Source organism: Quercus lobata, chromosome 9, assembly GCF_001633185.2.
Source record: "Quercus lobata isolate SW786 chromosome 9, ValleyOak3.0 Primary Assembly, whole genome shotgun sequence".
In the NCBI taxonomy this organism is placed as follows: domain Eukaryota; kingdom Viridiplantae; phylum Streptophyta; class Magnoliopsida; order Fagales; family Fagaceae; genus Quercus; species Quercus lobata.
The window spans coordinates 20,348,630-20,369,870 of NC_044912.1; the positions used below are offsets into that span (position 1 = coordinate 20,348,630).

Consider the following 21,241-nt stretch of genomic DNA (forward strand, 5'->3'; position numbering starts at 1 on the left):
CGTTGTTTTCTCATAAAACATCTAGTGAAATCGTGTTTTCTAAATTTAAAAGCAAAATCTGAATGCTTTTTCATGTTTAAATTTCACAACATTCAAATTTGTTTTTCTGCATTGATAAAATCTGTTTCTATATTAGTAAAATTCGCTCTCTACACATCATGTTTACTGTATATTCGAATCTGTTTACTGCATTCATAAAATCTATTTTTTGCATTAAGTAAAACTGTTCACTGTTTTCTCATAAAAATTGTTCATTGTTTCTGCATAAACTGTTTTTAGCATTAGCGCAATTATTGCACTTAAATGGTTTTTGTGTTTTTTTAATATGTAACCATATGAATAATGGACAAACTCCATGAAAGAAAAATAAATGACTCGTATAAATCACCTAATGGTAAATGCCTTGAAAAATTCGAATTTGTAAAAAAGTTTGAATTAGTTGAATGTAGAAATTCGAGAAAAATCGATAGAAAATCAATGAACGTACCAAATCGTGAAGGTGTACATAAGATGTACAGATAGTCTAGCCTTGTTGAGAAATTTGATTTCGTTGAATGCAGTAAGCAGATTCGAATATATAGTAAACATGATAGGTAGAGAGTAAATTTTATTAATGTAGAAACAGATTTTATCAATGCAGAAAAATAGATTTGATCATTGTGAAATTCAAACATGAAAAAGCATTTAGATTTGGGGTTTAAATTTAGAAAACATGATTTCACTAAGTGTTTTATGAGAAAACAGCAAATAATTTTTTAAACAGTGAACAGAGAATAATTTATGCAGAAAAGTGAGTGAACAATTTTTTAAATAATGCTGAACAGAAAATAATTTTATGCAAAATGCTAGAAATAGTTTATGCAAAATAGTGAACAATTTTCATGAGAAAACAGTGAACAATTTTACTTAATGCAGAAAATAGTTTTACTTAGTGAACAATTCTACATTCAACTAATTCGAACTTTTTTACAAATTCAAATTTTTCGAGGCATTTACCATTAGGTGATTTATATGAATTATTCATTTTTCTTTAATGGAGTTTGTCCATTATTCATATGGTTACATATTTTAAAAAACACAAAAACCATTTAAGTGCAATAATTACGCCAACGCTAAAAGCAGTTTATGCAGAAAACAGTTAACAGTTTTACTTAATGCAAAAAACAAATTTTATGAATGCAGTAAGCAAATTCGAATGTACAGTAAACATGATGTGTAGAGAGCAAATTTTATTAACATAGAAATAGATTTTATCAATGCAAAAAAACAAATTCGATTATTGTGCAATTTAAACATGAAAAAGCATTCAAATTTGACTTTTAAATTTAGAAAACACAATTTCACTAGGTGTTTTATGAGAAAATAGAGAGCAATTTTTTAAATAGTGAACAGAAAATAATATATGCATAAAAAAGAGTGAACAATTTTTTAAATAATGCTGAACAGAAAATAATTTTATGCAAAATTGTAGAAATTGTTTATACAGAAAATAGTGAACAATTTTTATGAGAAAACAATGTACAGTTTTAATTAATGCAAAAAACAAATTTTATGAGTGCAGTAAGCAGATTTGAATATACAATAAATATGATGTGCAGAAAGAAAATTTTATTAATGTAGAAACAGATTTTATCAATGCAAAAAAATATATTCGATTATTGTGAAATTCAAACATGAAAAAGCATTCAGATTTGGCGTTTAAATTTAGAAAACACGATTTCACTAGGTGTTTTATGAGAAAACAGTGAACAATTTTTTAAATAGTGAACAGAAAATAATTTATACAAAAAAGAGAGCGAACAATTTCTTAAATAATGCTGAACAGAAAATAATTTTATGCAAAATTATAGAAATTGTTTATACAGAAAATAGTGAATAATTTTTATGAGAAAACAATGAACAATTTTAATTAATGTAGAAATTAAATTCATATTTCAAAATTAAAATCTCTATATTTTACAATGTTTCTATTTAAATAAATAAAAACATAAAAAAAAAAACTACTTATTTTTATCTTTATGTTAATTTGTTGATTATCCCAAAAAAAAATTACACAGTACTCGAGTTTGGTACACTCAAGTACTGTAGAAATAAAATTTTCTACATTTTATTTATAAAAGGTACTCGAGCTTGGTATACTCGAGTATTGTGTTGCATGGTACTCAAGTTTACCAAACTCAAGTACCACATAATTTTTTTTAATCGCACATATCCAATTCAGCAGTGCCACGATGGTAGAACTGATGAGGAACTCGAGTTTCTGAAACTCAAGTTCTAGAAAAAGTGGTAGTTTGCTATTTATTTCCAAAACAATGTTTTTTTGCTAAAAATTTCCAAAAAATGTGGTATTTGGCCATTTTGACCCTGTGTGATGACTCACTTTTTCAGTTTATAAGAAACGCTGTTACACAGGGTGTGAAGGAGATTTTCCCATAACAAGCTTATGCCTAATTCACGTTTTCAGTTTAAAAAAAAAAGATTTTGAGTTTTTCTCCTTCAATAATTGTCCTCCCTTTCTATCTTTTTCTCTATCAAAAATGATAACAATCAAATTTGCTAACTCCTCTTTTGTCCTCATCTCTTTTCAGAAAGAGAAATGATATGTCTACAATATTTCTACAACATTTTTACAACAAATTGTAAGTGGCAAGTTGTTACTAATTGTTATTGTTGGGGCAAAAAAGTAATCTTAGTGTTAGTTTGAAATTTAAACCAATAACCACTAATCACATGTGATTTGTTATAAAAATATTGTAGAAATATTGTAGACGTAGCATCTCTCTTTCGGAAAAGGTTATCCCATTATATTTATTAGATCATGTTAACACTTAACCGCACTAAAGAGCCACACACACGCTTATCAAACATGGAGACCTGGTTCATCATCGTTATCTCTCTCTGCATCTCAGCCCTTCTCAAATCTCTCCTCAACCTCACCACCAACAACAAAGTCTCTGAAAACAATAAGCTCCCTCCTGGACCCTACACCATTCCCATCATTGGCAACATCCTATGGCTCCGCAAACCCTTCTCTGAATTCGAACACATCATCCGCAAACTCCATGCCAAGTACGGACCCATGGTCACCATTTTCATAGGCTTTCGCCCGGCTATCTTCGTTGCCGACCGCTCTTTCGCTCACAAAGCTCTCGTCCAAAACGGTGCTGTTTTCGCTGACCGTCCAACTCCTTCACCAACCGATGCGGTCTTATCTAGTAACCAACACAATATCAGCTCTGCTTATTACGGTCCCACATGGCGACTCTTTCGTCGCAATCTCAGTTCGGAGATTCTCCACCCTTCACGCGTGAAATCCTACTCCCACGCGCGCAAGTGGGTTTTGGATATCCTCGTCAACCGCCTTGATTCTCAGGGGAAAAGAGGAAGCTTTCTGAGGGGGAAATGGTTAGTTTGTGCTCGGAGTTTCTCAACGGAGGTACAGATACTACGTCCACAGCATTGGAGTGGATTATGGCGAATTTGGTGAAATACCCACAAATCCAAGAGAGGCTTTTTGTGGAGATTAAAGGGGTTGTTGGTGATGGAGAAAAGGAAGTAAAAGAAGAGGATTTGAACAAGATGACTTATCTGAAAGCAGTGGTTTTGGAGGGTTTAAGGAGACACCCACCTGGGCATTTTGTGTTGCCACATGCAGTGACTGAGGATGTGGTTTTGGACGGGTATTTGGTACCAAAGAATGCTACTTTGAATTTCATGGTGGCAGAAATGGGGTGGGACTCGAGGGTTTGGGAAGATCCTATGGAGTTTAAGCCTGAGAGATTCTTGAGTGGTGAAGATGGTGTGTTGGATATAACTGGAAGCAGAGAGATTAAGATGATGCCATTTGGTGCCGGGAGGAGGATTTGTCCTGCTTCTGGTTTGGCAATACTGCATTTGGAGTATTTTGTGGCCAATTTGGTTTGGAATTTTGAGTGGAAAGCTGTTGATGGTGTTGAGGTTGATTTGTCAGAGAAGCTGGAGTTCACCATGGTGATGAAGAATCCTCTCAAGGCCCACTTATCTCCAAGGCGTTAAATGGTTCTATGACTATGAAAATGGTTTTTTTTTTTTTTTTTTTTTTTTTTTTCAACACTACGACTATGATAGTGTTATTTGAAATTAAGTTAAATGAATAAAATTTACATAATATGTCGGAAATCTCAGCAGGATATCTTTCTCCAAAGTAATTTAAGTATGAACCTCAAAATAGACCACCTCTTTTTCTCCACCGTCAGACCCAATCCTCTGAATACCTTGACTCGTGGTCTACCTCTCATGTATTGGTTAAGTACAAGTAAGTGGTGTCTTGGCCCTTTGTACATGCTCCACTCGTCTGAATTTGTTTCTTTCGGGCCTTCACACCATTTCTATTGTCTCCGTGTTTGTTTGATTCTGTTGTATGTACTGGGTGATATTTATCTCTTGTGGCATGATGGATGTGTGGGCTTTTGGACCTATGTTCCCTACCTTTTATCCTTTCCTTGGACTGGGTGTTGCTTGTGCGAAGGCCCTGCCGAGCCCATGTTTTTTCTTTCTTGTGTCTGTGTGCCTCTTAGCTATTGATCTTGCCATATCACTTTATCGCGCATGCTATAGTTTTAGCTCTCTTTTAATTTCTTGTTACCCCGTGGACTTACGGGCTTATGCTCCTACAATGCCAGCCCACTTCTTTATCAATCTTTTACTCAGGGCTTCCTTAGCCAACTTTCCATATATTTACCTCTTTTGGGCTTTATTAGCAAAATTTCTGCTGTGCCAACCCATTTCATTATTTCATTTTCGGACTTCCTTGACCCATTTATTTTTTCTTTACCTCTTTTACTCTCATGGGCTTTTTGCTAGATCCTTTGGGCTTCCTTGGCTCAATTACTACATCCTTACTTCTTATTACTTTTTGGATTTATTGGCCTTTAAACCAACTCAATGAGTTTACTAATTCATTTCTCAGGCTTCTCTAGCCCATTTACTTCTTCTTTATCTCTTTTTATTCTTGTGGGCCTGTTGGCCATCAATCTACTGGGCTTGCTTCCTTATTCCCTTACTATTTTCCCCTTCCTACATTGTCCATACTGTTAGGTTTCTTCTGCTATTGGGCCCTTCGTCAAAAGTGGGCATCAACACTTTTATATGTCAATGATCAGCTTGTGGCCTGTAAAAGCAACGCTAAGATGGACAAGTTGAAGACTTAATTGAGCAACAAGTTTCAATTTTTAAATGAAGGACCTTACGAAAGCAAAGAAAATACTTGGCATTGAAATTGTAAGAGACAGAGTGCATAATTCATCTATCACATGAACAATACATTCCAAGAGCACTATCTTAGGTTTTATATGCATGTCTAGTTGGAAGATTAGCATATGCCTTAAATAAGGTCAAAATGGCACAATAGCATTGTTTACTAAAATATATATCAATCTACTACTGTTTCGAAGATATGTAGGGATCTAAAAAGTAGTAAATCTCTACATATTTTCAAAACAATGATAGATTGATATATATTGGTAAACAGTGGTATTTGGCCACTTTGGCCCCATAAATAAGGTGTACAAGGTTTGACTATTAGTATTTTGAGCATTTACATGCATAATTAAAGTAAAGGGCATTGATGGCTAGAAAAGTGGATTTAATATATAAATATATATATATATAAACCCTAAATTCACAAACAAATTGAATTTTTGAAACTGTGAGAATGACCCCAAATCCACAAAGATCCACCACCTACCTAAAGCTCACCCAAACATACCACAATTTGCACCACCATTTTATTATTATTTTTTTTTTCTCTCTCAAGAGTGACTCCTTTTCCAAATCTCTCACAAATATCAAAGATTCATTTACTAATTTTTGCACACAAAAATAGAACACATTAATGCTCCAAGCGTGTTACTCTCTAAATTCCAAAAGATTCAATCTTCATTGATTTGCATTTCGGACCAAGCAATTGAAAAAACAAATAAGATCTTCGTATTTATAAATTATAAGCCTAATTGAAATAGTAATGAAAAATTGTGAATTAATAGCTCTTCGGAGATTGTGAATAGAACTTATACTTCAATTTGAAGTGCTAAGGTCAAGATTTTCCTAGATTTTTATGGAAAAGCATATGAGAGAGAGAGAGAGAGAGAGAGAGAGGCAAGTTTGGACATTAGAGGGTGCTAATGAGAGAGAAAATGGGTCAGGATCTATTAGATGAGTAAATTTGATCGTATGTGACTCTTATACCAGGATATATGTTATTCTATAATGCTACCACATAGTTTGTTTGGAGGAAATTCCTTCAAATTAGGTTGTAGACTTATAGCTAAACTTTACTCTAAAAAAAAAAGAAAAAAAAAATACTAATTCTCATTATTGTTTTTAACAATAAATTGAATAATGGATTATTTTTCTTTTTTACCCATATGTATTTGTTTGCAAAAAATATTTGTTTTATTTTTATACCTCTATAGTTCCCTCCAAAATATATAAACACACACACACACAAATCTCATCACACGCGCTTTGCTCACGCGATGGGGTTTTTTTTTTTTTTTTTTTTGGTCTAAGGTCATAATTTCCCTTAATTTAAAAATTTTTAGATAAGTTTTTTTTTTTTTTTATATATATATATACTTTTGAAGATATGAATTAGTAGGAGAGTGTTCTATTTTGTAAGAATTTTAAGTAGAGTTGGAGATATATTTTTATCAGGTTGTCCTTAAAATTTTTCTCTTTTAAACCTAAGGTTTAAGGGTATTTTTGAACCATATAAAAGTCCAGTCTAAAGAGAAGAATCCTCTTATAAATAGTATAGATACTTGTAATTTGTTAGTAAGATATAAAAATAAGAATTGTTATGTTAAAAGGCAGGTTAAACTAAAATAGTCTGATACACAAATAGCAAACAACTAAACAAGTTTATTATATTAGTGTATTCTAATTAAATTATTGAGAATTTTCCATATGATTGTAATATGTTGGATTATTGTATCTATCTCCAAAAAAGTATATAGAAAATGTATCCATACTTTTGTTGTGAAATTTAAAAACATAAATGTATTATATCTGTACTATGCATATACCGTTCTTTTTGCGTTTATGTATGTACCTAAATATACCCATCTGTATGCTTACAATATCATACACGTATGACGTACCATATTTTGCTAACCATGGTCCGTACAATATAGTGAATATACTTCAAAGTTCAAACGAAATGGTTGGAATGGTACCGTATTTATAATTTTGGTGTCATTGTTAAGGGGAAACCATTGTCAGTCATTTGGAGCTTTTCATTCTGATGAGCGGGAAATGTCTAAGGCTGTTCAACTTTCTGATCTGGCTAAGGGTAAAGTATGATTTTGTTGAGTAAACTTTGTTTTACCATATTCTTCGAAGTTCGAAGTATTGGTGTGGCTGATATTTGGCTAGGCATGCTAAGCTTTTAATTTGTCACCATCAACATCAAGTATGATTTGAAGATGTACCTGCCACAGGAGTTTACCACAATGAAGTATCCTTTGAAGGTCCATCTATCTCCTATAGGATTTCAATGGTTAACAGGTCCATTTTATGTTGTAGCTGAAGACTACACCTACAATTGGTAGTCTATATATATATATATATATATATATATATATATAAAGAAGATTCTCTTTTTTAGATTGGACTTTTACGTGATTTAAAAATACTCTTAAACTTTAGAGTTTAACAGGAAAAAATTTGAGAACAACCTAGTAAAAATATATCTCCAACTCCACTTATAATGCCTACAAAATAAGACATTCTCCTACTAATCTATGTCTTCAAATCAAACTTATCCAAATTTTTTTTTAAAATGAAAATTATGACACTAGACCAATGAAAAAATGAAAGCTTATCCATGTTTTCAAATAAAAAGCCTTATCACACGCGCTTAAAATAAAAACTTATCCATGTTTCCAAATAAAAAGCCTTATCGCACGGCAAAGCGCGTGTGATGAGGTTAGTATATATATATGGATTGGATTCAAGATACATTTGGTATAACTCTAAGCAATATTACACTACTCAATAACTTGTTATAGAATTCATATTTTAAAAATCCCAATGTTGAATTACTTGTTCTATATGTTCTTAACAATAATGTCAATTTTCATGTCAATTGGATGTTATTTACTACTTGATCCATAAACTCATCTTTTATACATTATTTTAAACTATAAAAACTTGAATTTAAAAAATTGATTAATGACATAACTATTAATCTTTGATCATTTTGAAATTTTTGCAGGTATGGAGAATATACAAAAATAATGTAATCTAACGGTAAATTTATTAAAATTTACATCAAATTAAAAAATATTAAATAATGTAACTTTAATTAAAGTTATACAGGGTATAATTTGAACTTTTTCTCATACATACATATATATATATATATATATATATTCCATGGTGCACGAATATTCCCCACAATCTAGAGGTAAAATGTCAATGTCAACTTCGAAATAAAGTTTATAATAATGTCTTATGATACCAAAAGCTTTGAAATTTGAATCTCATCCTGTTTATTTAGCGAACAAAAAAAATCCCCTTTTTGGCCTGCATGACAGTAAAGATTTTTATGCTAATTATTTAGACTTTCTTTTGGCCAATATGGACCGATGTCTTATCTAGACTTCAGTTGATGGTCTTCTTCCTCAAATAGTTGGGTCTGGTTTGTTACAACCACTTAACATATATTTTTAATTTTTAAACAATATTACACATATTTTTATACACTTTTTCATTTATATATATTTTCATACATATTTTCAAACATATGTTTTCAGTTTTTAAGTGTATGTACCAAACACCTCTTTAGGGTGTGTGTTATTTGAAAGTGAAATAGAGAGGATGGAAAACTTTGGAGAGAAAATAGGAAGGAAAACTTTTTTAGAGTGTATTTGGTTGGGTAGAGAGAAAGAAAAATAAATGATAGGGTCCAAGTATTTTCTCTCTTGTCCCACCAAAAAGTTTTCTCTTCAGAATAAAGAAAAAACTAAAAGGAAGAAACTCATAAAATGAGCTTCCAAAAGTACCCTTAAAATTCACCTTCAAGTCTCTAATGTGTTGGCTTTTTATTTTTTCCCATCATTTTTTTAATCCTTTGTTACTAGTGTTGACTTCTTCTTTTTTTCTTTTTTTTTTTCTTTGTCACTGACGTGATGGTTTTCATTTTTTATTATTTTTTTCTTCTTTTCTTTTGTCTGAACGTAGCTTCTTTTTTTCTTTCTTTGACTTTTTTATGGAAGTGTAGCTTTTTTTTTTTTCTTTTTTTTTTTCATATGTTTATTTTCTCATTAATTTAGGTTGGTTTTTTTTGTTTTTCTTTTATACTTTATTTAGTGTCTATCTATACATAATTTTTAAAAAAAGTATAATGTGTTACCTTTTATTTTATTTAATAGGGACATAATGGTTAATTTATACAAACTTTATTTTCAACAAAATAAAAAAGTTTTCCATTCATCCACTTTTTCACCCTCCTAACTAAACACAAATGAGGGAGACTAATATTTTTTCTATCATCTCAATATTTTTTATCCTCCTATTTTTCCATCCACCCAAACAAACGGACCCTTAACTTCTTAATTATCCTCCCAAATGGGAGGAGTAAAGGAGAGCATCAAATTTCAAGGTCCGACATAAATAACTATGGCCGAAGTCTATCTTCCCAATTTGAAAGAAACAACCTTCACAGGTTTCACGATGTAATTATTAATTCCTACCAACCATTAAAAACAAATTGTGTATTGATTAGAATTATATATAAAGAATTTACCACAAAAAAGACATACATACAAAAATATCACTAAGAAAATCAAGGTTTTCATACCCAGACCGTTCAGATGCTTGGTGGTACACTACTCCCTTAACTTCACAGCTTATAAGGCAGCAAGTGGGGGGGTTTTCTTTCGATGTGGGATTCAAACCAAAATCGGTTACAAGCAAGCTATTGGCCGAGCTGAGGCAAAAAGTCTCCACAATAAAAGGGCCCTTTTATGGTGGTACACTACTCCCTTAGCTTCACAGCTTATAAGGCAGCAAGTGGGGGGTTTTCTTTCGATGTGGGATTCAAGCCAAAATCGGTTACAAGCAAGCTATTGGCCAAGCTGAGTCAAAAAGTCTCCACAATAAGTATTAGTCAAACACTCAGTTTTTTCAAAAATCATTTTTTAATAGTTTTTACCAAACACTCATTTTTTTCAAAAAGCCCAATTTTATATCGCACTTTTTGAAAACTCCACTTTTTCAAAAAGTCCAGTTTCAAAAAACTGAACTAAACTCACCCTTAGTCTATTTTTAATCAACTCTACTTTACTTCCCTCCACTCCCCTTTCTTCCCCATCCAAACGGTCCATAAGACATTTATCCTACCAATCATATTTTATTATCAAATATTTAAACTTTTTATAACAAAATTGACATTCCTTTAATATATTTTTTTTCATTCAACAATGGGCTGTGCTTTTTTCATTGTTTCACACTGTGTAATGACCCACCTTTTCAGTTTATAAAAAACGCTATTAGAGCATCAGCATTAGAGAATTCTATCCTATTTTATTTTACCATGGCCATTTTATTACTTATACCATATTATTTTACAATACGTCCTACATCCCAAAATTTTATTTTACAATACAACACATTAAAATAATATTTTTACGTAATAAAATAATATATCCAAAACCCAAATAAACCCCAGAAACTTCACGGCAACCCCAGAAACCTTAGCCCCGAAACCCTTGGCCACCACCATCACCACGACAACCCCCCACCTTCACCACCATGAACCCACATGACCCATAATAAAAACCCTACCCCCTTCCACCACCACCACCACCCCACGGCAACCCCAGAAACCTCAGCCTCGAAACCCATGTCCACCACCATCACCACGACAACCCCCCACCTTCACTACCATGAACCCATATATGACCCATAATAAAAACCCACCCCCTTCCACCACCACCATAGCAACCCCTAACTCCACCACCATGAACCCACAAAAAAAAATCCATCCCAAAATCAAATGAAACCAATAGCAAATTTCGAATCCAAAAGATGACCCACAAAAAAAAATCAAGTCAAAATTTACATAAACCCACCTACAAACTGATCTCGTCACTGCAAACCACACCGGAAACCCATGAACACGCCGCTACAAACCACCATACCACACCGCTGCATACCCATGAACCCAGAAAACGTACCCAGAAATCGCCACCATACCACGCCGATCTGACTTCCTAGTCTCACCTCCACATCAGACCCATGACCCATGCCAAAAAAGCCCACTGTGAGAGAGAGATGTGACGAGAGAGAGACGCTGTTGTGGAGAGAGAAATGAGAAGAGAAACAAAGTGAGAGAGAGTCAGAAAATGGGAAATAAACAAATATTATAAGTTTTAGAATTATGCTACAGTACAATTCTACCTTTAGAATTATACTGTAGCACAATTCTAAATATTTTTACAATACTCCCTTTTGACATTTTTTGATGCAATGGTTATTTGATGCATTTATGCTAAAATGTTCTTAGATATGCATGCTAATGCTCTTACACAATCTGGTAGAAAGAGATTTTTCCATAACAAGCTTGCGCGTAATTCACGTTTTCAGTTTATTTAAATAAATAATTAAATAAATAAATAAATAAAAAACAGATTTTGAGTTTTTCTTTTTCTCCTTCAATAATTGTCCTCCCTTTCTATCTTTTTCTCTCTCATAAAAGATAATTGTCCTCACTGGCTACTTTTTTAGTACCTCAACAATCAAATTTACTTGCTCCTCTTTTGTCCTCGTCTCTTTTCAGAAAAGGTTATCCCTTTATATTTATTAACCCCTTTTAACACTTGCCCAAACAAAAAAGCCCCACACACACACTTACCAAACATGGAGACCTGGTTCATCATTGTTATCTCTCTCTGCATCTCAGCATTTCTCAAATCTCTCCTCAACCTCACCACCAACAACAAAGTCTCTGAAAACAATAAGCTCCCTCCTGGACCCTACACCATTCCCATCATTGGCAACATCCTATGGCTCCGCAAACCCTTCTCTGAATTCGAACACATCATCCGCAAACTCCATGCCAAGTACGGACCCATCATCACCATTTACATACGCTTTCGCCCGGCTATCTTCGTTGCCGACCGCTCTTTCGCTCACAAAGCTCTAGTCCAAAACGGTGCCGTTTTTGCTGACCGCCCAACTCCTCTACCAACAAACGCGGTCATATCTAGCAACCAACACAATATCAGCTCTGCTTATTACGGTCCCACATGGCGACTCTTTCGTCGCAATCTCAGTTCGGAAATTCTCCACCCTACACGCGTGAAATCCTACTCCCACGCGCGCAAGTGGGTTTTGGATATCCTCCTCAGCCGCCTTGATTCTCAGTCTAAATCCGGTAAACAGATTGTTGTTAAAGAAGATTTCAAATACTCCATGTTTTGTTTGTTGGTGCTTATGTGTTTCGGAGACAAACTCGGAGAAACCCAGATTAAGAAAATCGAAGAGGTTCAGCGTTGCTTGCTTTTGAGCTTTGTTCGGTTTAGAATACTCAATTTTTGGCCCAGTATTGGAAGGATTGTATTTTGTAAGCGTTGGGAAGAGTTGTTTCAACTTCGGAGAAACCAGGAATCTGTGTTAAGGCCTTTGATAGAAGCGAGGAGGAAAGTGAGGCTAGAAAGACAGAGCAAAGTGAAAGAAGACAAAAATAATGATGGTGATGATGATTTTGTTGTGTCGTATGTGGATACGTTGTTGGACTTAGAGTTGCCAGAGGAAAAGAGGAAGCTTTCAGAGGAGGAAATGGTTAGTTTGTGCTCGGAGTTTCTCAACGGAGGTACAGATACTACATCCACAGCATTGGAATGGATTATGGCGAATATGGTAAAATACCCACAAATCCAAGAGAGGCTTTTAGTGGAGATTAAAGGGGTTGTTGGTGATGGAGAAAAGGAAGTGAAAGAAGAGGATTTGAACAAGATGCCTTATTTGAAAGCAGTGGTTTTGGAGGGTTTAAGGAGACACCCACCTTCGCATTTTGTATTGCCACATAGAGTGACAGAGGATGTGGTTTTGGATGGGTATTTGGTACCAAAGAATGCCACTTTGAATTTCATGGTGGCAGAAATGGGGTGGGACTCGAGGGTTTGGGAAGATCCTATGGAGTTTAAGCCTGAGAGATTCTTGAGTGGTGATGATGGTGTGTTTGATATAACTGGAAGCAGAGAGATTAAGATGATGCCATTTGGTGCGGGGAGGAGGATTTGTCCTGCTTCTGGTTTGGCAATACTGCATTTGGAGTATTTCGTGGCCAATTTGGTTTGGAGTTTTGAGTGGAAAGCTGTTGATGGTGATGAGGTTGATTTGTCAGAGAAGCAGCAGTTCACTATGGTGATGAAGAATCCTCTCAAGGCCCACTTATCTCCAAGGCTTTAAATGGTTAGCTCTATGACTATGAAAGTTTTTTTTTTTTTGTTTTTTGTTTTGTTTTTAATACTACGACTATGAGAGTGTTATTTGAAATAAAGTCTACAGCTGTATTTAATATATATATATATATATATATTTTTTTTTTTTTTTGATAACATGTATTTACAAAAATGTTTCTATGCGTTTTATATATGTAGTAGTTTGGTAACTAGTACATCAAACGAAGTGGTTGAAATGCAGAAATGGTAATGTATTTATTTATTATTTTGGTGTTATTATTGAGGGGAAATCTTTGTTAGTCATATGAAGCTCTTCATTTGATGAGGGGGATATGTCTAAGTTGAGTCATCTTTTTTAATTGGCTAAAAGTGAAGTGAGTTTGTTGCTTGAACTGGTGGACCAGTGCCGATGGTGCCTTTGTTTGATGACTTAAGTGAGTAATTATTAGAGCATCTATAATAGAATAGCTAAACACAAAATGCTCCCTACTTTAGAGAGTAAATTCATAAAATAGGTTATTGTTCATTCTCCAATGGACTCTTTATGTTCGGAAATTTTTTTTGCTCATGAACAGCAGCTCATCAAGTTTGATGGGCTACTGTTTATTCTTCAAATTTTTTTTTATTATAATAATAAGGTATTGAATAAAAAAAGTTAGAAGATGTATAGTTGTTAAAAAAAGAATAAATAATGAATGAAGAAATAATATTTAAATAGGATAGAGAATGAGATAGATAATTTGTTGGAAAGTGTGTTTGAAAAAGTGGGTTTGAAAAAGTAGATAATTAAAAAGTAAAAGTCACTGTTTATTCTCCAAATAGTACAAAAATTTTCCTAATCTGTTGGAGATACTCTTAAGAGTTGAAGCTTTGAAACATCTCTAAATAAAATAAAATAAAAGTATGGCTAGACAATGTACATACTACATGAGTTCACCATAGCGATGAAGTATCATCTGCCTTTGAAGGCCCCAAGGTTTTGAATTGTTAAAGTCCATTTTTTGGTGTAGTTGATGACTACACCTTCAAATTTGAATAGATATACTTTTTGATTTTGAAATTTGTGTTTGGTTTGTGATTTTAAAAGGGAAAATCATAGATCTGAAATCTGTTTTTTGTGTTTATGTCTGTGTTTGTGTTTAGATTTGGATTTGTGTTTGCATTTGTAATTTTTGGGCAAGAAAATCATAAATTGAAATTTGTGTTTCGGATTTTGGGCTGGGCTGGGCATGACGAGATGGGCCCATAAGGGCTCGACGGGGTAGGTTTGGGGTGAAAAAAAACTCATTTATTAAACAAGTTGGGTTCGAATCACAATAGTGGGCTTGCAGGTTGGGTTTGGGTATAGAAAAACCTAGGCCAAAATGGGTAACTAAGCATAATTTTTCAACTATATAGTTAGTAGTTCTAGTTTCCAAACTATATTATTTATTAGCATCTCGAGTCTTTGAGACTTGATTTTGGCCTATAAATCGAGTCTCAAATACTCGATTTCTATGGTCTAATCATGGCTAATGTGGCATTTTTTTCCACGTGGTGACCACTTGGAAATCGAGTCTTTAAGACTCAATTTATAAACCAAAAAATTTTAAAAAAAATGTGAAGTCTCATGTACCAACTGAAATACCCAAAAATAAATTTCAGAACAAATCCCGAAAACACAACAATCCCAATCTTAGAGACTCAGATCAGAGGGAGAGAGAGAGCTCACCTCACCAGCGCGGCGGCTTGGGTTGCGGGCGGCGGCCTGGGTCGCGCGTGGCCTGGGTTCTCCTTTGGGTTCTTCTCTAATGTGGGTACTTCTCTAATGAGTTCTTAGTGTGGCCTGGGTTCTTCTCTGATGGGTCGCGTGCGGCCTGAGTTTTTTTATTCCTCTGGGTTCTTCTTTAATGTTTTAGTTTTTATAAGGGTTATAAATCGAGTCTTAGAGACTCGATTTTCATACAATCCACGTGGAAAAAATGTCACATCAAACATAATTAGGTCATGAAAATTGAGTCTTTGAAACACGATTTATAGGCCGAAATCGAGTCTTATAGACTCAAGATGCTAATAAATAATATAGTTTGAAAATTAGAACTACTAACTATATAATTGAAAAATTATACTTAGTTACCCATTTTGGCCAAAAAAACCTACTCCGAACTTTGATCCGTTATCATTCTTAACCAAGCTTGGGTATAATTTACACGTTTTAAGTTTTTTTTTTTTTAAAAGAAAAGGATTTTTACTTTTTCTCCTTCAATAATTGTCCTCCCTTTTTATCTTTTTCTCTCTCAAAAAAGATAATTGTCCTCGCTGGCTACTTATAGTACCTAGTATCCAACAATCAAATTTACTTGCCCCTCTCTTTATTAGTTCCTTTAGACACTTACCCACACTAAAAAGCCCCCCACACACACTTATCAAACATGGAGACCTGGTTCATCATCGTTGTCTCTCTCTGCATCTCAGCCCTTCTCAAATCTCTCCTCAACCTCACCACCAACAACAAAGTCTCTGAAAACAATAAGCTCCCTCCTGGACCCTACATCATTCCCATCATTGGCAACTTCCTATGGCTCCGCAAACCCTTCTCTGAACTCGAACACATCATCCGCAAACTCCATGCCAAGTACGGACCCATCATCACCATTTTTTCATAGGCTTTCGCCCGGCTATCTTCGTTGCCGACCGCTCTTTCGCTCACAAAGCTCTCGTCCAAAACGGTGCCGTTTTTGCTGACCGCCCAACTCCTCTACCAACAAACGCGGTCATATCTAGCAACCAACACAATATCAGCTCAGCTTATTACGGTCCCAAATGGCGACTCTTTCGTCGCAATCTCAGTTCGGAGATTCTCCACCCTTCACGCGTGAAATCCTACTCCCACGCGCGCAAGTGGGTTTTGGATATCCTCCTCAGCCGCCTTGATTCTCAGTCTAAATCCGGTAAACAGATTGTTGTTAAAGAAGATTTCCAATACTCCATGTTTTGTTTGTTGGTGCTTATGTGTTTCGGAGACAAACTCGGAGAAACCCAGATTAAGAAAATCGAAGAGGTTCAGCGTCGCTTGCTTTTGAGCTTTGGTCGGTTTAGAATACTCAATTTTTGGCCCAGTATTGGAAGGATTGTATTTCGTAAGCGTTGGGAAGAGTTGTTTCAAATTCGGAGAAACGAGGATGCTGTGTTAAGGCCTTTGATAGAAGCGAGGAAAGTGAGTCTAGAAAGACACAGCAAAGTGAAAGAAGACAAAAATAATGATGGTGATGATGAGTTTGTTGTGTCGTATGTGGATACGTTGTTGGACTTGGAGTTGCCAGAGGAAAAGAGGAAGCTTTCTGAGGATGAAATGGTTAGTTTGTGCTCGGAGTTTCTCAACGGAGGTACAGATACTACGTCCACAGCATTGGAGTGGATTATGGCGAATTTGGTGAAATACCCGCAAATCCAAGAGAAGCTTTTTGTGGAGATTAAAGGGGTTGTTGGTGATGGAAAAAAGGAAGTGAAAGAAGAGGATTTGAACAAGATGCCTTATTTGAAAGCAGTGGTTTTGGAGGGTTTAAGGAGACACCCACCAGCCCATTTCGTGGTGCCACATGCAGTGACTGAGGATGTGGTTTTGGATGGGTATTTGGTACCAAAGAATGCTACTTTGAATTTCATGGTGGCAGAAATGGGGTGGGACTCGAGGGTTTGGGAAGATCCTATGGAGTTTAAGCCTGAGAGATTCTTGAGTGGTGATGATGGAGGAGAAGCGTTTGATATAACTGGAAGCAGAGAGATTAAGATGATGCCATTTGGTGCGGGGAGGAGGATCTGTCCTGCTTCTGGTTTGGCAATACTTCATTTGGAGTATTTTGTGGCCAATTTGGTTTGGAATTTTGAGTGGAAAGCTGTTGATGGTGATGAGGTTGATTTGTCAGAGAAGCAGCAGTTCACTATGGTGATGAAGGGATTCACATCAGGTGCAATACCTAGGGTATTGCACCTGGTGCAATACCTCCACTTCCCTTACAATTTTTTTAACTTTTTTAACTTTTTAACTTTAACCTTTTTATTCTTTTTAAATATATTTTATTTAATGGCTGAGATTGAAAGTTGCTTTTTCAATCTTTCAATCTCAGCCATTGATTAGGTATTGCACCAGGTGCAATACCCTAAGTATTGCACCTGATGTGAATCCGGTGATGAAGAATCCTCTCGAGGCCCACTTATCTCCAAGGTTTTAAGTGGTTAGCCTATATGACTATGAGAGTTTTTTTTTTTAATACTATGGGTGCGTTTGGATACCGCTGAAAACTGAAAACTGAAACTGAAAACTGAAAAACACTGTAGCGAAATAATTTTTAAATGTGTGAATAGTATCGTGGGACCCATTTTTAATGAAAAAGTTGCTGAAAAGTGAAATTTGTGGGTCCATGAACAGTACACGATATGCTGTGATTGGTCCAAAAAAATTTGAAAAGTCAAAGTTTGCGGCTACTGTTCATTGAACAGTGCATGAACAGTAGCCGCTTGTGGGAAAATCGCGTGAAAAAAAAAAAAAAAAAAAATAGAAAAACGCAAACGCGGATTGGGCAAAAAACGCCCAATCCAAACGCAACCTATGACTATTATAGTGTTATTTGAAATAAAGTCTACAGCTGTATTTAATACTTTTTTTTTTTTTGATAACATGTATTTACAAAAATGTTTCTATTGCATTTTATATATGTACTAGTTTGGTAACTAGTACATCAAACGAAGCGGTTGAAATGCAGAAGTGGTAATGTATTTATTTATTATTTTGGTGTTATTATTGAGGGGAAATCGTTGTTACTTGTTAGTCCTATGAAGCTCTTCATTTGATGAGCGGGATATGTCTAAGTTAAGTCATCTTTTTTAATTGGCTAAAAGTGAAGTGAGTTTGTTGCTTAAATTTGTGGACCGGTGCCAGTGGGGCCTTTGTTTGATGACGAAGTAAAGTGAATAATTATTAAGAGATGAAGCTTTGAAACACCTCTAAATAAAATAAAATAAAAGTATTGCTAGACATTGTATATGCTGCATGAGTTCTTTTTCTTTTTTTTTGGTAGAACTTGCTGCATGAGTTCACCATAGCGATGAAGTATCCTTTGCCTTTGAAGGCCCCAAGGATTTGAATAATTTAGTCCATTTTTTGGTGTAGCTGAAGACTACACCTTCAATTGATAGTCTATATTCCATAATGCATGAAGATTGTTGTTGACTTCGAAATAAAGTCTACAGCAATATCTAATAAATGGATACCTATGCAATTATCTTTTTGTTTGTGTTTGTTGAAATTTTTTTTTAATAATTTTTTTATAATGTCTTTGATGTGTGCATCAACTGCTGGGTAAGAAAAAAATTATTTTGCTTAAAATTTTGTAAAGAACCATATTGTTTGTTTTGGGTATAATTGGTTGATTGGGCTTAATTTTTTTTAACTTCACTATTGATAATTTTTTTGGGTTTATATGTATTTTGTTTTAGATTTTAAATATATAAATTTTTTTGTTGTCTTTAAAAGGAGAAAAATGCTAGAGTTACAAGTTTTTTTTTTTTTTTTTTTTTTTTACAAATTATTGATGTGGTAAATGATTATTGAAAAGTAATAAAGTGGAGTTAGTAGTCGATATAATAGTACTCTTAAAAGAATCAATAATATTTTTAAGAGGGACAAAGTATAATTTTATAGGACAAAATTGATAAAAGAAATACCTATGTATATAGTACTACTTACTATTATTTTTATAATAAAAAATTAAGTAAATTGCAAAGTATACATTTTGAAGTCTTGATTGCTTAAATTTTACATCTTAAAATTTGAGAAATTAAATTTTACACCCTAAAATTTTATTCTATTAATAAAATTCAACCATTCGTTAGTGACTCACTTATGTGACCGTTAAATGACAAGCTGGTGTACTGATATGTTTTATTTTATTTTATTTTATTGTGTGCAAAATTAGCCCTAGAAAAGGACAACGTTCCAAAGAAAGCACAACAGCTCAAGCACTAGCAGATTCCAAAACCGTTTTGCCCAAACTCAAAACACAAAACACAAATCCTCTTACAACACTGAACTCATTCCCAAAATGCCTAACCCACACCTGCTGAGCCGCAAATTTATCCCTTAGCTGCATTGTTGACGGCTCTAGATCAGGTCCAAGGCGGCGGTGATGCCAATGATGAGTTTCTCAAACACCCTCAACTCTCTCAATACATGATTTAAAAAAGACATGCCAAACTGGGTTCTGCAAATCAGAATCTTTAGAGCTTATTTGCTTGTCCCACGAATTCAACTAGCCCCATGAGGAAATAAGGCATTTCACACATTCCTAATTTGATAAACAAAAATGAGAAATTGCACAGCCCAGTTGTGTGTGTGTATATATATAATTGGATATGGATTTGTATTCGTAATTAAATGCATGCCTTGCCGTGTTTGTTTAAGAGACGATGGACTTCAGAGTCTTTATTGGGGATGGCTTGAGCGATGGCTTTGCCGTTGATAATATTGGCCTTGTGATCTGACATCTTTGTCCAACTAATTAGACAAAGATCTGTGTTTGATTTGGGAATTGAGTTGAGTTTTGGTGTAATGGGGTTGTAAGACAATTGTGTTTTGTGCTTTCTTTGAAACGTTGTTGCTTTGAGGGCTGATTTGGCCGAACAAAAAAAAAAATACATATTAGCACGCCAGCATATCACTTAATAGCCACATAAGTGAGTCATTAATGGAGAGTTATGTTTAGCTAACAGAACAAAACTTTTGGGTGTAAAATTCAATTTCTTAAATTTTAGAATGTAAAATCCAAGAACTCCAGACTTCAAGGGTGCACTTTATTATTTATCCTATAAATTTGAGTCAAAGACTGCCTCCACGCGTGTATATGTACATCATAAACAAACTATGAAAATGTTATACTCATCCTAACCAAAAGCGTCAACTAGCACACAATTTTGTCACAATCTTTTTCATAATTTGTTAAAGTCGACAGCATCGGCTCCATTAATTTTTTTCCAAAATTAAAAACTTAAATTAAACAATATTTAATATAAAAAATTTAATATATCGAGATTATAAACAGAAAACACACATGCAAATACATGAAATTTACAATATATTTCAACAAGTTTTTATATCTAAAAATCATTGCATGATTGTTTCATTATCAATACTTAATTGTTAAAGTCGACAGCATCGGCTCCATTAATTTTTTTCCAAAATTAAAAACTTAAATTAAACAATATTTAATATAAAAAATTTAATATATCGAGATTATAAACAGAAAACACACATGCAAATACATGAAATTTACAATATATTTCAACAAGTTTTTATATCTAAAAATCATTGCATGATTGTTTCATTATCAATACTATCAGCTATATCACTTTCAACGTACAGAGCCAAGAAATCATTTATCCACTAATCGTCCATTTGATTACCAACATCCTACCTTCGTAGGTAGGATGTTGGTTTTCCATTCACTTGGCACAAACACTATCCTAATTTTACTATATGGGAAAGATTAGACCGAGCAATTGCTACTAATGAGTGGTTCTCAATGTTTGCAGGTGCAAAAGTGCACCACTTAGATGTCACATCTTCAGATCACAAAGCATTATGGATTTCACCGAAGCATATGTATTGCAATTTAAAAAAACCCTTATGCTTTGAACAAATTTGGATGACTGAAAAGGGTTGTAGTGACACCATAGAGGCTGTGTGGAGTGTAAACTCCAATGAGTCATGGGATACCTGTGTGCTAAGGAAGCTTGAGTCATGTGGGGCGGCTATGTCT

General features: G+C 34.3%; 2 protein-coding genes, 1 long non-coding RNA gene and 1 pseudogene across 3 annotated transcripts; 3 read left to right on the plus strand and 1 right to left on the minus strand.

Moving 5' to 3' along the window:
- The first annotated feature begins 2,815 nt into the window (after window positions 1-2,815).
- LOC115959018 (cytochrome P450 89A9-like) lies at window positions 2,816-4,040 on the plus strand. The gene is given in 2 exon segments (XM_031077312.1): window positions 2,816-3,360; window positions 3,363-4,040. Coding segments are annotated over 2 exon segments (1,167 nt in total). The 5' UTR covers window positions 2,816-2,866; the 3' UTR covers window positions 4,036-4,040.
- A 7,775-nt stretch (window positions 4,041-11,815) lies between these two features.
- Window positions 11,816-13,563, plus strand: LOC115959017 (cytochrome P450 89A2-like). The gene has a single exon (XM_031077311.1). The coding sequence runs from the start codon at window positions 11,902-11,904 to the stop codon at window positions 13,453-13,455; it is 1,554 nt and encodes a 517-aa protein (XP_030933171.1). The 5' UTR covers window positions 11,816-11,901; the 3' UTR covers window positions 13,456-13,563.
- A 2,182-nt stretch (window positions 13,564-15,745) lies between these two features.
- Window positions 15,746-17,696, plus strand: LOC115959016 (annotated as a pseudogene).
- On the minus strand, window positions 17,653-18,243 carry LOC115959019. The gene is made up of 2 exons (XR_004084738.1): window positions 18,035-18,243; window positions 17,653-17,700 (listed from the first exon to the last, which is right to left on the minus strand). It is a non-coding gene; the product is annotated as an uncharacterized LOC115959019 (long non-coding RNA).
- Between the last annotated feature and the right edge of the window lie 2,998 nt (window positions 18,244-21,241).

Coding starts and splice junctions, on each gene's coding strand:
- LOC115959017 (XM_031077311.1), top strand. CDS start 11,902: ATGGAGACCTGGTTCATCATTGTTATCTCTCTCTGCATCTCAGCATTT.